The following is a 19373-nucleotide window of genomic DNA, read 5'->3' as shown; positions in this document are numbered from 1 at the left end:
GACAAATAATTTAGCCCTATATCTTTGGACAGCTCTTAATAAAATGGATTCACATTTATGACCCTTGATTGTTCACAGAAAGAGTCCCTGGAACAACTGTCTAAGGAAATTGCCAGCGCCAACAGACTGAATTGGTTGAAGCAGCGAATGACGGGCAGTAGAGACCGGGCCGACATGCCTCTCGTGAACAAGATTGTGGAGTTTGTGATGAACAAGGATCACATTGATATCGAGAAGTTGAGGAAATCACTTTACCACCAGGTCAATAATACACTTTACCACCAGGTCAATAATACAAATCACTTTACCACCAGGTCAATAATACAGGAAATCACTTTACCACCAGGTCAATAATACAGGAAATCACTTTACCACCAGGTCAATAATACAGGAAATCACTTTACCACCAGGTCAATAATACAGGAAATCACTTTACCACCAGGTCAATAATACAGGAAATCACTTTACCACCAGGTCAATAATACAGGAAATCACTTTACCACCAGGTCAATAATACAGGAAATTACTTTACCACCAGGTCAATAATACAGGAAATCACTTTACCACCAGGTCAATAATACGTTCTTTTAATTTCAGTAATTAAAACTATTAATACAGGCGCAACTATTTAAAATTCTTGATGAGCACCTGTTTGGTCAATTTGCTATAAGTAAAAAAAGACTAATCCTCATAATTTGTTAAGACATTGACTTTGGAAATTGTATTTGTGTACTCAAGAACTGATTCAAGCGGTCAGAAATGATTTTTGTAAGGAGTTAAATAAGACATGGACAAGAAGTAATGTATTTACTCATGTAGGAAATCATGGAGGCCGTGAAGAGGTTACACTTTCTTTTAAAATCAGCATTGCAAAAAGCTATGTATTTATTAATCAATAGCAAAAAATATGCCATTTGCGGCCAACGTAGCTCCAGAAGGGCTGGTGAAATTGCGGGTTGTTGTGGCGGAATTTCCTTTCCGTTTGTAACTACACTGAATTAATACAAAGAACATCTCTTTAAATCCTTTAAGACCACTTGTATTACCCTATAGCAATACGTATTCTTTTCAAACTTGTACACAGCATTTTTACAATAACTTGAACTTTTATACATCCATTCTCTATCTCGAAATATATAGTAGAAAAAATGGCGGGAAAATACTTAAGAAATACATGAAAAGCAAGATAATCCTGATTACACTGAAAAATGAGCATATTTCCCGCCAAAAAATATAAATTGGAGCAAAAAGGATTATTAAAATAAAAAATCTACATTAACATAATCAAAATTTCTGAACGAAAAACACATGAATCATGAAATGCATTTTCTGAACAAAAAGCATTTGAATCATGAAATACATTACATTCTATTAATACGTCAAAGCTACATAAACGAAATTCATATCACCTGGTTATTTAATTTAGTGCCCAAACCCTATCAGAGATTTGCATAAATACAATAGTTTTTTGTGGAGATGGGTTTTGCTCGGATATAGGTAACTCCCAGCTCTTATTTGGCTTTTATCTGGATAGTTAGTCACTTTGCGGATTTGCATATTGCGGAATTGCTTTACATTACCGAATTGCTTTACATTGCGGATTTGCATATTGCAGAATTGCTTTACATTGCGGATTTGCATATGGCGGAACTTTGCAGATTTGGATAACATTGCGATTAATGTTGCGGATTTGCTCACTATTGCTTATAATAATTTTGCATAGACTGTCAGTTACTTAAAATCAGGAAGGCCACTTGTGGAATTAATCACTCCTGATTTATATAAAGTTTCGTATCTTTGATGTTGTGGCTCGTTCTCTCCAACTAAAATTTTTGTTCTTACAGAAAAGTTAAATTATTTAAACCTAGTCCATAATTATGATCTAGTCATTTGTTATTGCAAAGGAAAGGTAAAATAAAGAAGTTATAAAAAACTTTATTTTGTGTTATTCGAAATTCATATACTAAAATAATCAATATAAATCCCAAAGTTTGTGACAGTTGTTGTCAGGAGCTACCATTTCTGCTATAAAGTCACGCAAGGTTTCATAAGATGACAGTGTCACTCTTAACCAGACTGGGCCAACAAACTGGTTCTATTTTATCGTCTGGAAACCATCTTTTTAGCAGTACCTTTTATTTGTTTGGATCTTCATGTGCAATATGTTAACTTTCCGTGCGAGTTTATCATGCAGGTCCATCGGGCAGAGAACCATCTGAATGGGAGCCAGATGCTGCTGTCTTATGCCATATTTTACCAGGGTAGCTTCAGATCAGTTTTGCAGTCTGGTCAGGAGCTAAATTTGCTTTATGTTTATGGTTCAGGTCCACCGAGCTGAGAACCGCCTGAAGGGGATCCAGATGATGCTGTCGCTGGTACACAAGGAGCACCTCGTCTCCTCGGTGAAGTACAACCTGCTCTGTGGCTGGCAGGGACTGCTCACCATGGGACACAGGATCTGGTGAGACAGTGGTCCATGTCAAGGGAAAACTGGGCATAATGCATGTGCATAAAGTGTCATCCCAGATTAGCATGAGCAGTCAAAACAGGCTAATCAGGGACAACACTTTCTGCCTGTTTTTTGTTTGTTTAAAAGATACGTCCTTTACATGATAAATCACTAAAAGCGGAAAATATCGTCCCTGATATGCCTGTGCAGTCTGCACAGTCTAACCTTGGACAACTTGTATGCACATTCCTTGAGCCCAGTTTTCCCAGAAAAAGGCTATGGTTTTTTAACCATTTACCACTTCAATACATCTGTACACATTTTGACCAATTTGTAGGCCCTTAGAAAATCATATCCAATTAAAGATCTTTCTTACTAGATTCGAACTGTGTAGGCTTCATAGCCTAAGATACAGATGAGCAGCAAACAGCATAAAACCTGAAAAGCCTGCGAGTTACTTGCAGGCTTTTCTGGTTTTATGCTGGTTGCATAGTATAATTTTCCTTTTTTTTCTGAGCAGAAAAGAATAAAGCTATTGCCTTGAAGGTATTTTAATATCATAAATACGTTACCTGTTATCTCTAGCTTACCCCTTTCCAAGGGAGTTATTTCATCCGGAAAATATTCAAGCGCTGGGAATCGTCCACCTCTATAAAGAATCCAAATCAGGTTAAACATAGTACAATGCAACCTAACAGGAAATCAAGAACCACAGCTCATCTTTCCTTTCCGGATAAAACCATGTGCACGCCTATTTTAGGCTCAGGACTTATGTGTTCTTTTCACTGTGTTTTTGTCGGAGTTTAAAAGGATAAAGTTTATTTATCTTTTATTTGTATCATTCGGTTTATATTTCTATACTTTTTGTTGCAGTTATTGTCATATTTCTGCTTTTGCTGGGTTTCTTTGTTTGTAGCGTCGCTCATGTACATGACGTCATGAGCACGTGAACCACGAGGAATTCGTGCCTATTCCCCAATAAGTAATTGAGGTCAATTGGACAGCGTTCTTTGTGTTTACATTTTGTGGTTTAACTTTTTATTTGAATTTATAATCATTAATTTGTATTTTGTAGGTCATTCTGTTTCTTTTATTTCAGAATGAACTTACAGGATAGAGGTTCTTGTGGTCATATCAAGGCAAGGTGGGATTCCCGCGATACTTGCCTGGCATGTACCGGTTGCACATTTAATAACAAATGTGCGGTTTGCGATTTGTGGGCTTACGACATATGGACCAAAGCAGGTCGCCGGAGGATGTCGATCAGCCGCAAACGCAACGAACCTCCATCCGACGTTGATTACCCGGTGACTCCACTGGTCAAGGATGACCAGCGGTTTTGTCAGTCACTGGGTACCGGGCAAGATGGTGTTGTTGTCAGTCGATGGTCATCAGATCTTATGACTCACACCATGCATACCGGCGACATTGATCATGGAACGACTGGATCAATGTCAGACCACATGGCAGCCGCCATTCTACGGTCTTTGTCCGGTGACGTAACCGGTCATGATATGACCGGCCGGTCACCGGTCATGTCACCGGTCCAGTTCGGTCACCGGTCAACAGTCATCAGTTAGGCCTCCTGCCACCGATAACACCAATCGCCGGTCAAGAAGAACTCGGTCTTCATCATCGGCTTATTCTTCTACATCCGATTAGTCGTCAAATACATCGTCTTCATCAAGGAGTGGACATCGGACACGCTCTTCTTCGTCGAGCAGTTATCATCGTCGCGGCGCTCATAAGCAATCACGCCGTCACTCACGGAAACGGTATTCCAAAAAATCTCTATCTCATCGCAGCCGATCCACATCTCGACAGCGCAGCCGATCCAGACCTTGACATTGCAGGAAACGGAACGTTGGCAACGTTCACGTAGACAGCATCGGACCTACCATTCGTATAGTCGTTCACCATTGTATTCCGTTATGGAATCGCATGTTTCAATGCCAAATGTGGCGGCTCCAACGTTGACTGCCACACGTATTGCATCTTCTGGAGCTCATCTCACCACTACGGTGTCAGTGTCAACACCACGGGTATCATCTACCGTATCTAGTCGTGTACCCCCTACAGCTACCCTGTCGAATCCTGATACACTATGGATACAGAATTCGGCGGGACATTTTGTACCGGTCAATGCTGATAATTTACCATCTTCCGGTTTACATTATCAGTTTGCTGACGTCGGGGATGATCATTCGCTGTTACCAGACAATTACAATCCTGTACAAGATATTATCACTTCTGTTCCTGCTGATTCTATACACACCGCTGGTGTTGTAGAGAGTGAGGCTGATTCAGATGCAGTATCTAATGTTGAGACGGATCAATATTTAGCTCCGATTGGTCAGATCTATGAACTGATGTTTCGTACTCTTGGTGAAGATTACTGTCCAAAACCTGCTGAACTGTCTTCAAATGCGACGATTTCTGTGACAGAACAACTTTTTCGTACATTTGATCCCAACAGGGTTATAAAGTCGACGGCTCGTCCTGACCCGCGACTTCCCATTGGTTCTACTGTCTATCTGTTCTTCAATCATTGGAATCAGCTAATAAGACTATTCCAAAACGAGGAGAAACATGGAAAATTCCTAAGGAACTAGCTGATCCAAAACACCAGGAAGGTAGTAAAAGTTACAAACCTCCTGTACCACATGCAACATCTGGGTTGGATTTTTCAAGACTTCCGGTTCCAGATCCGGACATTAGCAAGCTATCTCTTGTAATGCCAAGTGGTTCCAATTCAGTTTCTGTTCCGTTTTCAATGTTGGAAACTTGGGAAATGAGGGAACGTAGATCATTAGGTTTGACTAACCAAATTGACTTTATGCTAGCAACAATTTTACAAATGGTGTGTGATTGGTCGGAATCTGTTCCGGAGGAACTCCGTGATTTGTTAATTCATCTCTCACGGACCACACTGGCCTTATCTCACACTTCTGCTTCTTCAATGTCCGAGATGCTAAGGATTCGTAGAGATCTTATCCTTACTTCTTTACCTAAAGATTTTCTGTTGGAACCTGGTATGAACTCGCTCAGAACAGCTCCTCTCACATCAGGGTTCCTTTTTGGTGGAAGGATTCAAGAAGCAATCAAAGCTGACAAGGATGACCAACTTCATGCTTCTTTAGCTAGAAACAACTCTGGACAACGCCAAGGGGTCTTTAAGCATCCTGCTTCTAGGCCACCAGCAGTTCCAGCATTCAAGACGGCTAAGAGAAATAACCTTTTCTCTAAAAAGCCTTCTTTTAATCCACGGTCAGGTCCTAATAGGCAGTCTTCCTATAACATACCTTCTTTGTCACACAAGTCTTTTAATAAAGATTCTGGGAAAAAGGGCATACCCAAGCCGGGACAGAGGAATTTCAAACCTTCTACCGGCAGGGGCGCACCTCCTGCTTATCAGCCCTAGGGCCCTTCCCTTTCTACCGCCACAACCTCCGATGCCGGAAATACCAGTCGGGGCCAGACTTTTCCACTTCTCAAATCGATGGCTTCAAATAACTTCAGACGCATGGGTTCATTCTCTTGTGACAAAAGGCCTGACTTTTCAATTCGAAAAAAGGCCTCCACTTTCTCGCGTCCCTATAGAGCTGGTATCTCGGCATCCACATATTCCAGAGTCCATTCTCGGGCTCTTGGAAAAACAGGCGGTAGAAAGGGTTGAAGATCCTTATTCTCCAGGATTTTACAGTCGTATTTTTCTTGTTCAAAAGAAAAATGGTTCCTGGAGACCAGTAATAGATTTAAAAGTGTTCAACATGTATCTCTTCAAACCAACATTCAAAATGGAGACTCCTTCTTTCATACGGGAATCCATCAAACCCCTGCACTGGGGGGTGTCTTTGGATCTGGAAGATGCTTACTTCCATGTTCCTATACATCCCAACTACCGGAAGTACTTGCGATTGGCCTTTCAAGGCCAAGTCTACCAGTTCCGGTCTATGCCTTTCGGGTTTGCGACAGCCCCACGAGTTTTTACCAAACTAATGTCGGCAGTCGGATCACACCTCAGAGTTCACGGGATTATTCTTCTAAAGTATTTCAACGACTGGCTCTTACACCAGCTCGATCGTCAATTGCTTCTGTACAACCTAGAATTCTCTTGGAAGGAACTCCTCTCGTTAGGGCTCCTTCTCAATGCAGACAAATCAGACCTCATTCCTTCACAGGACTTTACGTTTGTGGGAATGAATTTCTTGACCCACATCAATCGGGTCAGAGTGTCTATTCAACGTATATCAGACCTAATGATGAAGGTCAACTGGGTTTTGTCCCAATCTAATATAACAGCTCAAGAACTCCTCTCTCTCAACAGTATCCTGAGCTCAGTAGCAGACTTTGTGCAATTGGGACGTCTCTTCCTACGTCCTCTTCAGCACTATCTCTCAGCTTGTTGGAAATGGTCTCCAGGCAATCTATTAACACAGATTCCAATCCTTCCCTCCTTAAGGTCTCATCTTCAGTGGTGGCTAGACGAGGAGACTCTGTTGGCAGGAGTACGCCTTCTTCCTCCACAACCGTCATTATATCTAATAACGGATGCAAGCAAGGAAGGGTGGGGTGCTCACCTGGAACCTCTCAGTCTGATAATTTCAGGGTTGTGCTCTCATCAGGAATCTCACCTACATATCAACAATCTAGAAATGCGAGCAGTATTTCTAGCTGTATCTCATTTCCAATCACATCTTCGAGACTCTTGTGTGATGGTGTCAACAGACAACACATCTGTGGTGGCTTACATCCAGGCACAGGGGGGAACACATTCTGTAGTTTCTTCTATGGCGTAAGTACACTGGTGCCATCCGAGAATTAAGTACTATACTGTACTAACAAAGATTATAAGAGGACGTGATTCTACTATCTCTGGCTGTAAACCCTCTATATGGGTTCTGCTGTGATGGGAAAAAATATGCGAACCTTCCCGCCGCAGCTGCAAAATCAGCTAGAGATAACAGGTAACGTATTTATGATATTAAAACAAATTTTCTTAAAGTAAAATTCATTTTAATTATTAAATACTTACCTGTTATCGGTAAGTCCCACCTCCCACCCCGCTCATCGCCTTTTTATGTTTGCGTAAAGGAAAGATGAGTTGTGGTTCTTGATTTCCTGTTAGGTTGCATTGTACTATCTTTAACCTGATTTGGATTCTTTTTAGAGGTGGACGATTCACAGCGCTTGAATATTTTCCGGATGAAATAACTCCCTTGGAAAGGGGTAAGCTAGAGATAACAGGTAAGTATTTAATAATTAAAATGAATTTTACTTTAAGAAAATTTGTTTTTCTGACTATTTCAATATTGAGTCTGCGTCTGAGATATGAGAGGTCTTAGGGTCACTTACAGAGTGGGCTCAAACATGCATACTAATTTGTGTTGAAGACCAGTGCTTAAATTTTGTGAAAATTTGTGACACCAAGCCATTTTTCTGCCATTGGTGATTAAATCTGGTAAGACTTGTGAGATATGCAGTATCAAAATTTCTACAAAAGCCATGATGCATTTTTTTGACACAATTGATTTATTTTATCAGTGGGTATGGATCTGATTGTCCGACATAATTTTGATGCCTGTCAGGACAAGTTTATTTCAAGTTTTCAGGTGCCATATTTTGCCATCAATTGATGTTTGTTCTGAAAATACAAGGCTTAATGCATGTTTGTAAAGTCTCATACCAGATAAGCTTGTGTAGTCGGCAAAAAAACAATCTAGGACAACACTTTCAGACTTTATGGAATTTTCCATGAAAGGAAGTCTTTTCCAACCAAAAATCCAGCTTAGGCAGAAAGTTTGTCCCAAATGAGCCTGTGCAGACTGAATTGGCTAATCTTGGGATGACACTGTTTGCACATGTTTCTCCAGAATGATATTCAATTTAGGCTCCTTTTACTCAACTCAACATGAGCCCATATTTCCCCCCTCCAGCAAGCCGATGCCCCATTGTCTGACGGACATTCCTCTTATCCCCCCATGTGACCGCATCCTGCTGCAGATGACTTTCTCTGAGCTGTTCAGATGGTCCATCACACAGCTGCGACAGTACATCCACCAGGTCGACATGACCTTCAAGGCAAGAGGAGTTAACCCCATGATGCCCAACTTTAACAGCAAGGACAATACAAAGGTTTGTGGGTTTGTGTAAACATGCTTCATCAACACAAAAACGCATATTGCTAGTATCAGTATTAATTAATATACCTTTACCTTAGTGGGAGTTTAACACCGACATGTTGAAACCATTATTTTATATTTATGCCCCCCTTCGAAGAAGAGGGGGTATATTGCTTTGCTCATGTCGGTCTGTCGGTTGGTCGGTCCGTCCACCAGGTGGTTGTCAGACGATAACTCAAGAACGCTTGGGCCTAGGATGACCCCTATTGATTTTGAGGTTACTAGGTCAAAGGTCAAGGTCACGGTGACCCTAAATAGTAAAATGGTTTCCGGATGATAACTCAAGAATGCATACGCCTAGGATCATTAAACTTCATGGGTAGATTGATCATGACTCGCAGATGACCCCTATTGATTTTGAGGTCACTAGGTCAAAGGTCAAGGTCACGGTGACCCGAAATAGTAAAATGGTTTTCGGATGATAACTCAAGAACGCATATGCCTAGGATCATGAAACATTACAGGTAGATTGATCATGACTCGCAGATGACCCCTATTGATTTTGAGGTCACAAGGTCAAAGGTCAAGGTCACGGTGACCCGAAATAGTAAAATGATTTTCGGATGATAACTCAAGAACGCTTTTGACTAGGATCATGACACTTCATAGGTACATTGATCGTGACTCACAGATGACCCCTATTGATTTTCAGGTCACTAGGTCAAAGGTCTAGGTCACAGTGACAAAAAACGTATTCACACAATGGCTGCCACTACAACGGACAGCCCATATGGGGGGCATGCATGTTTTACAAACAGCCCTTGTTTAACACATTTAACTGTGATATAATTTGCTGTATCAAGTTGGAAGTGGAAGAAATGGTGAACCATATGAAGAGATAGCCTAGTTTTACGCCTATTTTAAAAACGTTATTATTCACAGAAAAGCTGATGAGCCATTTGAAAATTAAAGACTGCATTTCAGCAGTTGAATATAACAAGATCTGATTAGCTTTTGTTATATGTAAGCCTTGCTGTGGGATAATGGAGTTGCATGTGTGGAAAGTGTTGTTCCATATTAGCCTGTGAAATCAACTTTCACTTTCCACACATACTCGACTTGTGTTAAGAAGAGACTTCTTATGATTGAAAAATTAAATTGTAAAGTGTTGTCCCTGATTAGCCCGTGACAACACTTTGAACAAGTACATTAAGCTCCTATTACTTGTGTTTTAATGTCATAAATACTGACCTGTTATCTCATGCTTCTCCTTTCCAAGGGGAATTAACTCATCCGGAATTTTAACTGGGAATCCACCACCTCTATACCATAATTAATACAGGCCAGGTTAAACATAGTGCAATGCAACCTAGCCAAAAATCGGTAACCAACCCTCAATATTCTTTCCGGATCGACCAGGTGTATACGTGTCTTTTACGGCTCTGAATTAAAATATTGTTTTTCGATTTATTTCACTTGGTTGATTGGGGTTTTGAATAGATAAATTGTGTTATTTATCTTTTTATTTCTCATTCGGATTAATTTGTGTGGATTTAATGGATTTTGTTTCATTTGTAAAAGGTAAGCCATGCTTGTTTTTATCGAACAATGGTTTATTTCTACCATGCTGGGTGTTTTCAGGCGCGAACGACCACGTGCAAAACGTGCTCTTCTAATACATTGCTAGAACGTGCAAAGCATGTTCTTCTAATGTGTTACGAGATCGTGCAAAGCGTGTTCTTCTATTGACAGATTGTTTATCATTTGCCATTGTGTGCAATAATGATTTTAACGTTCCGTATGACAATCTAATTGATCGTCATTTTATTTTTCATCTGTTTTGAATTAAACTTTTGTTTAATTTATGATCTACAGCAGTATTATTATAATTTTCATTATGGTCAAATAATGATTTTATGTGCCGTATGATAATCTGGTCTGTGACCAGTTTATGGTTGAATATGTTTTGCTCTTGTTTTTCATATATTCGACTACATGAATGTCGCAGAAACAAGAGTGGATAATACCCGGTGACTATGCAGACCATGGATGATAGCTGCAGCATCAGTCACCGGGTATCGGGCACGATGGCGACCGTACTATGCTAAGTCTCTTAGACAGTCGGTCAACATCAGACCATATGGCGACACCCGTCAGCCGGTCTTTGCCCGATGGCATTGGTCAAGGACATCGACCAATGCCGGACCATTTGGCATCCGCCATACAGTCGTTATCCAGTGACAACACTGGTCATGATATGACCGGTACGTCACCGGGGACGTTGATCACGGACCTTTGATCGACGTCTGACCGGCCGGTCCAGTCACCGGTCATGTCACCGGTCCGGTCATTGATCACCGGTCCGGTCCGGTCATTCATTACCGGTCCGGTCATGTGACCGGTCATGTCACGGGTCTGGTCATTGATCACCGGTCCGGTCTGGTCACCGGTCATGTCACTGGTCCGGTCATGTCACCGATCCGGTCCGGTCATTGATCACCGGTCAACAGTCATCAGTTAGGCCTGCCACCGATAACACCAGTCACCGGTCAAGAAGAGGAACTCGGTCTTCATCATTGGATTATTCTCCTATTCGTCGTCAAATACATCGTCTTCATCAAGGAATAAACATCGGACACGCTCTTCTTTGTCGAGCAGGTTTCATCGTTGCGGCTCTCGTAAGTGATCACGTCGTCACTCACGGAGACGTTGTCTAGAAGATCTCCGTCTCATCGCAGCCGATCCACATCTCGACAGCGCAGCCGATCCACATCTTGACAGCGCAGCCGATCCAGATCTCGACATGAAGCGAGGACGTCATCAACCTTCACGTAGACATCATCGGACTTCATTGAGCACAACAGGATAGTTATCGAACATACCTCTCCTTCATTGAGCAGTTCTCGGCATTGATACGCTGGTAAGCGATCACGTCAATGCTCACGGAGACAATATTGTAGAAGACAATATTTCCAGTGTAGCCGAACAATATTTCGGCATCGCAGTTATATGGATGTCGCCACTTATCACGTAGGCGTTAACCACTACAAGGACACTTATGCCTATTAAAACTGATAATCTACCGTTGTTTTCTGGTTAACATTATCAGATGACTTCGTGGATGGTCATTCTTCTGCAACAGATATTTCCATTCTGACGCAGTTATATTATCCCGATCACCAGACATCGGTCACCATTCATCGGTCATATCACCGATCACTGGTCACCGGTCAGAATAAGTGATGTCTCATCGCCATCGGATTGGATTTTTGGCACGATCTTCTTTTCAGAGCAGTGCTTGACATTGATATCAGACCATATGGATTCCACCATTTTTCGGTCTTTAACTGGTAACGTCACCGGTCATATTATGACTGGTCCGTTCACCTGGCTACAGTTACTGGTCATTGACCGGTCCGGTTCGGTCACCAGTTACCAATTACCGGTATTCCACTGTGTTTTCATCGGTCAATTTTTAGTATCACGGGTATCGTCTACATTACCTAGTTGTATACCCCTGGCTATGATTGTATTGAATACTATATTTTATGGATTCAACAATCTACATGACTTTTTGTGTTTTTCAATACTGATGTTCTACTGGCGACGGTTACCAAATAATCTCTGCTGACTTGATCTATGGTTGATTTTCCTGACCATCCATTCTGGTGCTGGTTATGACCTACTAATACTAGAAGATTATGAAATACCTATATCTGTTATTTCTACTTCTATCTCAACCGGCTACATGCAGACTACTGGTCTTGCAGATAGATCGGCTGAAGTGGGCTCGGAGACTAGCATTGAGGTCGAACATTACTATTTGACCTCTATTAATTTATGTTCGAGACCCGAAGGATGAATTGTTTTAACCGCCTTTACCTGTCGGCTACAGACTTTGCAGTCAGTGTCACGGAACAGTTGGGACACATTAATGACGCTAGCAGGATTAGCAAGACGACATTTTGTATCGACTTCTGCTTTTCTATTTTTCCTACGACAGTGCATATTTTCAAGCTACTGGAATCAACAAGAGTTCTGATACATAGGATTGCCTATCAGATTGACCGCATAGCGGCTACAGTCTTGTAAATGGCTTGGGAGCTATTGAATTCAGATCTTAGATCCTAGGATCTGGAGGGACCTCATCTTAAAGTTATTCTTCTATTACACTTCTGGCCATAACAGGCCGTCTTCCTATACCTGGTCGTATTCCTTTCGGAATTCGTCCCGGTTAGGAGTCTTGAAGTAAATGGATTAATCAAGTCAGAATTTAAGACTTCCATGCATTCTACCGGCAAGCGTGGACCCCCTTAAGGTTACTCGTAGGGTTTTCACCTTTTTCTGCCATCACACCTCCGATTCCGGAGGTACCACTGTCAATCATAATTCCGTACTTCGCAAATTTATGACTTCACGACCTGTATTATCCAGGATTTTAAAGGCGCCTGTTATTGGTTCAAGAAGAGGCTATATTCTGTAGATAGGTCATAAACTTATAAGTGTTAAACACTGTCCTATTCTACCAATTTTCAAGTGTGTTTGGAGTGGGAAAGTTCGGCTTGCCGTGATTTTTTTTTTGCCCACCCATCCTTGACAAATGGTTCCGGTCACCTGTCGGTATTTACCGGTCCGGTCACCGGTCTTTCTGATGAGACGTCTTTTCTTACGTCCGTTTCAGCTTTATTTTTAAGTTAATTGTATTAATCTTGGGATTATACAATGACACAGATTTCCATCTTTTTGTCATTATTTACCACTATTCAGTGGTGTCTAGACTAGAAGATTATCTTGGCAAGAATATAGTTTATTCTACCACAACCTTCCTTACATCTTATACAGATGTGAGCAGAGAAGGTTAGGGACGATCACATAGAACAACGTATCTTGATTTTCTCAATTATGTGGTATCCTAATGAATATCACCTGCACATCTACATCTTGAAAAGCGAAAATTCTTTTTAGCTGTTTTTCATTTACAACACATTTTCACGATTCCTTTGTGATGGTTTCAACTATCACACATCGGTCGTGGTTTACTTACAGACACGGAGGTGATCATATTATCACTCCTTGTATCTGGAAATCAGGAACTTATTCGTTCTTTGCAAGAACAACAAATTTTCTCTATCGTCTTTCTCATACCAGGTCGTCTCAACGCCCTGTTGGACCTTTTGTCCTGCAGTTCTTTCTGTCGAATTATTTTTCCGTTGGGTTCAAATAATGTAATTGCGCATGCGCGGCAGTGAATTTGCATGGCGTACAAAAATTGATGCATAGTATATCAAAGAATGTTGTTTATCATCAAACGCTAGTCATTAGCGTTATGCGATCGTAGATCGCAGTATATACCGGTATGCTAAACAACGTCAATAATGCAGTTCACAGAAATCGATCCAGCAGGGTGTGCGATTGTTATACATTCGTCCATTGACATAAACTGGAATATCTTGCCTTCTTGGTGAGTTTTTGCAATAACTGAGTTTTTTGCCATAATTTCATGCAATATACTTAATGAACCATGGGATTATGGTTCTACGACCTTTTAAGTCTCCTGTACAATTATTTTCAGGAAACTTCTTCACAGGTCAAATATCATATCTCAGATAGACATATTTTTACTGATCCAAACATGTGCCACTACATGTCTGGCCATTATTTACTTTTAGTTATTTCTACAGAAGAACATTTTTCTGTTAGAGTTTCAATCCTTGTTACTTGTGCAAGGATAATTCCATCGGAACTGTATAAAGGTTCTATGGAAATTCATTTTTGACTGGGTATTCCAGAGCATAGTTATTACCTTAATCACTCTGCTAGATACATAGAGGTTTTTCTCATCTTTTTCTTGATGATAAGAAATTTGTTCTTTTCTTCATCAAAGGATAGAGATTATGCTTTCGTATACCTTGTTTTGTGTAAGTCATCGCAACTCTGTGCTGTCTTACCTATTTTGGAACTGATCCAAACTATGGAACGTCAACACTATGTTTTTCGTTCCTTTACCTTCTTAAGCGGTTTTGACTTGTGTTACATGTTGGGATGCTTAATGAGCTTCCTATGAACCTTTTTCATCAGGCTTATTAACAGTTCCAATATAATTTTAAGACGGTTTTCCTTCTTATTATGGCTTTTACCATACGGAGAAGTGAAATTCATGCTTTTTCTGTTGAATACGACCAATTCCAGTCGGATCTAATGTCGTCTTCACTTTGTTGTGTCAGCCTGGATTCCTTGCTTAATATCAAGTCCTCTATATGGCTTCTACCTTCAAGTTTCCAAGTTTTTCTTAAACTGGTAGTTATGAAGATGAGGATAAACTTCTATGGGCAATCAGTGCTTTGAAGTTCTATCTCAGCAGTGTTAGTCGGAAGTCCATTCGAGGTTCTCAAAAGACACTCTTCATTTTCCTAAAAAGGGGGAGATGTGTCTGCGGCTTCTATTTCTCGGGTTAGACCTTGACTAAGGAAAGTTACTCTTATCCTATCTAAGGATTAATTCCTTTTTAGGATCTGACCGCATGAATTAAGAGCTCTGTCTGTTTTGTGGGCATTATCATTCCTTTTTAGGATCTGACCGCATGAATTAAGAGCTCTGTCTGTTTTGTGGGCATATATTAATCACACCCCACTTTTTGACGTGCTCTAAGCTGTTTTCTGGAGGAATCTGACCACCTTTGTCATCTTTTTATCTTCGTTTTCTGAAGTGCCAACAATACAATTTGTATATGTTTGGGCTTGTTGTGGTTTCACTAACGGTAGTGTCTTCTTTACGACATAGACATATTACTTTGTCCGAGAAGTCATTATTAATACCGTTTTAACGAAGATTACTTGATAACCCTTGTTTAGGGTTTTGCTATCATTAGCTGATAACCCTGTTTATGGGTTCTACTGTGTTGGGAAAAAATATACGAACCTTCCCACCGCAGCTGCAAAATCAGCATGAGATAACAGGTCAGTATTTATGACATTAAAACAAAAAAAATTAAATAAAATTCATTTTAATTATTAAATACTTACCTGTTATCGGTAAGTCCCACCTCCCACCCCGCTATTCGATTAATATTTTTGTATATATATTGAAAGAATATTGAGGGTTGGTTACCGATTTTTGGCTAGGTTGCATTGCACTATGTTTAACCTGGCCTGTATTACGGTATTGAGGTGGTGGATTCCCAGTTAAAATTCCGGATGAGTTAATTCCCCTTGGAAAGGAGAAGCATGAGATAACAGGTAAGTATTTAATAATTAAAATGAATTTTATTTAAAAAAAATTGTTTTAGGAGAAGCTTAAGATTGGAATGCTGCCCCAGGCGCGGTTCATCCTGGCCCACCTCGGCTTGCTGGTGTCCTCTCACCAGGGCAACAGCCTCAGCCTGCTCATGAACAACGGGCTCCTAGCTCTCACCCAGAGCATCCTCAGGCTCATTGGTGCGTCTTGTGGGAGATCTACCAACACCTAGCATCATCATTAAAATTGCAATCTTGTTTATTAATGTATGAGCCTTGTTCTGAGAATTCTGAGTTTTCGCATGCATGTGTGTGAAGTGTTGTCCCAGATTAGCCTGTGCAGTCTGCAAATGCAAATCTGGGACATTACTTAATGCACATGTATTAAGCCCAGTTTTTCCAGAACGAGGCTCATATAACTAATAAACATATAGGCTTAAATGTAACAAATGTTCTGATTTTTTTGTATAATTTTAGTTCAGATTGTGTTTGGATTAGAAGCAATTCCCCGAAATAAGCCTCTGTTTTGTTTTTATATTGATGGCAAAATGTCGCTTTGGATAGTTATTGAAGAAATTTAAAAAAAGAAATGAAAAAATATTAACAATTTACCATCAAAGTACAAAATCAAAACGACAACCTATGTAAGATCCTTTATATGTGCCTGTAGGTCCCGACCCTGACCGTCCGGTACATGAGATGGCCCCAAGCATCTGTGCGATACTGGAGGATCAGAGGCACAAGAAGCAGTCAGCCCCCGCCCCCCTGTCGGGACCAGAGTTGGCTGCACTCATGAAGGTCGGCAGTCGTGTTGTACGCGGGCAGGACTGGAAATGGGGAGACCAGGTAATGTAGCAGGTGTCATGATTTTTTCACTTGATGCTTGTTATGGAAAAAATGATTTTAAAAATGTGTGTTTGTATTTTGAAATAAATGAGGTTCTTTGACCTTTTGTTCCTAAGGCAGCTTATGTTATTATGTTAGGACCAGGGGTGTGTTCCAGCACTCCTACCTAATTTGCTTGCTTGACTTCTATAAGTTTGGACTGTGCTTAAACGTCTAATTTAATCTTAATTCATATGATACTGTGAATGCAATTTATGAACAGTGTTAATCTGCTCCAGTCACTGTATGAAGAGGCGTACCAGATGCTAATCAATACACCTCTGCTGAGAAATCAGCCATCAGTTTTTGTTTTTTAATATTAATGTTTTTGTAACCTGTTGCATCCCTAGTTATAGACTTGAAAAAAAAACGTGAAAAAATCATGGCCTTACTTGTTTGCCTGACCTGTCTTAGCCTCTTGGAACAACAAAAGTATCGTCCCTGATTAGCCTGTGTGAATTGCACAGGCTAATCTAGGATGACACTTTACACACATACAATAAGCCCAGTTTTCCCAAAATGGGACTAATTTTTTCTTATAAAACTTCCCATAGGACGGTCCCCCACCAAGCCTTGGCCGTGTGGTTGGAGAGCTGGGTAACGATGGGTGGATACGTATCCAGTGGGACTCTGGCAGCACTAACAGCTACAGGATGGGCAAGGAGGGCAAGTATGACCTCAAGTTGGCCGACCCACCGGAGCTGCCGGAGAATGAGGAGGAGGAGGAGGAGGACAAAACAACAACCAAAGGTCAGTTACCTCTTTAGTTTCATTCTGTAAATTTTAGCTCAATTGCATGGAAAGCCTATGGTGTATTTTAAGGCTCATGAGTCCGTTTCCTTGGTAGAACCAACACTTGGTGTCTTTTTGGGGAGATCTAAAGAACCCTCCCACTGTGGGGATTGAACCTGTGACCTCCCAGTTGCTAGGTAAAAGCCATATCCACTATGTCAGGGCGACCCTAATAGTCATCTCTGAAGGGGATATGAAACTGGGCAATGTTATTTATGGGTGGAATTACCATTACACATGTGTTTTGTGTTAAGTGTAATACTTACCGCTATTAAGCAATTGAAAAAATGAAATGTGTACATTGACATTTTGCTAAAACATGTTCTTGTAGCCAAATGGAAATGTATCATCTTTAGTTCCTTTCTGTCAGTATCCGCAATGTTCTTTCTGTTTGCAGAGTCAGTGAAGACTGACATCTGCAAGGATCCCACAGTGTTGGTGAGGAAAGAGACATTGAACCTGCTGAGAACGGTATCCATAGCGACTGGGCTGTTCTCGGAGACGACTCAAAAAGAGGCTGTGTCGGCTCTGTGTGGACTGATGAGGAACATAGTGGACTGCGGCTGTAACTATGGACTCAGTAAGTCTCCATACTGGGCATCTGATCTGACATGCTCGTAGATCCATGTTTGGTACTTCTTAAAGAATTCCTATGATTGTCTCAATTGTCCGTGTCACATGGGTATAGCCCTTTCCCACTCAGAAGCAAAGTAAAAATGGCTATGTGCAAACAGCATAAAACCAGAACAGTCTGCAAGTAACTTGCAGTCTGTTCAGGTTTTATGCTGTTTGCTGCTCATCAGTATTTAAGGAATGGAAATGAATTCTTTAAAACTTGAACCCAGTAAGAAAGGCCTTTAATTAAAATCAACTTTCTAAGGGATTACACATGCGTAAAAATACGTATCTAAGTGGTAAAGGGTTTAATGAAATTATGATAATGTAACTAATAGTGACCTAATCCTTTTGGCGTATGTTGCTATACATATGATTAGAAAGAATCTAATTAGCAGAGTGCCATTTGAGTGATACAGGCAGGTAAATGATTTGTGCTACACATATCTCTTATGCATCATGTATTATATAACATTAGTCTGTTTCTAACAAATGCCATGGTATATTTGTACTTCCTTATTCAAATTTTCAGATGCTCAGTTATCACATTGCATGGCTCAGGTGAACGAAATTCTTATTAGCCTGATAAAATGGTACAATATTATTTTGTTTTATCAATCTGTCAGCTCATATTTGGTGCATTATCTGACAGATATTTAGTGATTTTATTAAACAATACATGTACCAGGTATTTCATTAATTTAAGTTGGAGAATGATTTCCAAATCAAAGAGGAAAATTTAAGGTTTATTTTATGATTTTCAGTCAAATTACAGGGGGATATACAGGCTTCCAGTTTAAAGCATGTGCATCAAGTGTCTTCCTAGATGTGCATGTGCAGTCTGCACAGGCTAATCAGGAAAGAAACTTACCAATTAGACTGGAATTTTCTTTAGATGTGCCTTCGTTAAAAAAAAATCATGAAAGTGTAAAGTGTCCATAATAATCCTGTGTGGAATGCATAGACTAATCTGGGACGACATTTTACGCAAATGCACTTGCACATTTCAGACATCAACACGGCGTCAATTCAGATTGCCTGTGAGCAGCACTACAGCTGGTGCAGTCTGGGATTCCTGCGTAGCATCGCCACGGACAAGACCATCTGTCACGCCATGTCCTCACATCGCTGGGTTGACCTCCTGTTGAAAATCCTCGAGGAGGGCAAGGCTCATAAGCAGGCCAACGTGTCCAAAGAGGTTTGTAGGATGTTTGGTGTGGTTAGTTGCTTGAAGTTGGAATAGCAGTAACCAAAATTTGATACAATGACCAAAAAACA

The 19373-nt window shown here is 40.6% G+C and overlaps 1 protein-coding gene across 1 annotated transcript in view; it reads left to right on the top strand.

The window, feature by feature from the left end:
• LOC127876902 (E3 ubiquitin-protein ligase HERC2-like) overlaps nt 1-19373 on the top strand; it is a 140151-nt gene that overhangs the window by 22947 nt on the left and 97831 nt on the right. The window contains exons 12-19 of the mRNA XM_052422408.1: nt 79-261; nt 2325-2461; nt 8386-8584; nt 15857-16004; nt 16474-16649; nt 17243-17438; nt 17878-18060; nt 19106-19293. Coding sequence (XP_052278368.1) covers nt 79-261; nt 2325-2461; nt 8386-8584; nt 15857-16004; nt 16474-16649; nt 17243-17438; nt 17878-18060; nt 19106-19293 — 1410 coding nt within the window. The remainder of the gene's footprint in view (nt 1-78; nt 262-2324; nt 2462-8385; nt 8585-15856; nt 16005-16473; nt 16650-17242; nt 17439-17877; nt 18061-19105; nt 19294-19373) is intronic.

This window comes from Dreissena polymorpha, chromosome 4 (assembly GCF_020536995.1).
Source record: "Dreissena polymorpha isolate Duluth1 chromosome 4, UMN_Dpol_1.0, whole genome shotgun sequence".
Taxonomy (NCBI): domain Eukaryota; kingdom Metazoa; phylum Mollusca; class Bivalvia; order Myida; family Dreissenidae; genus Dreissena; species Dreissena polymorpha.
The sequence above is the reverse complement of the archived record's forward strand: the minus strand, read 5'-3'. Positions and strand labels throughout refer to the sequence as shown.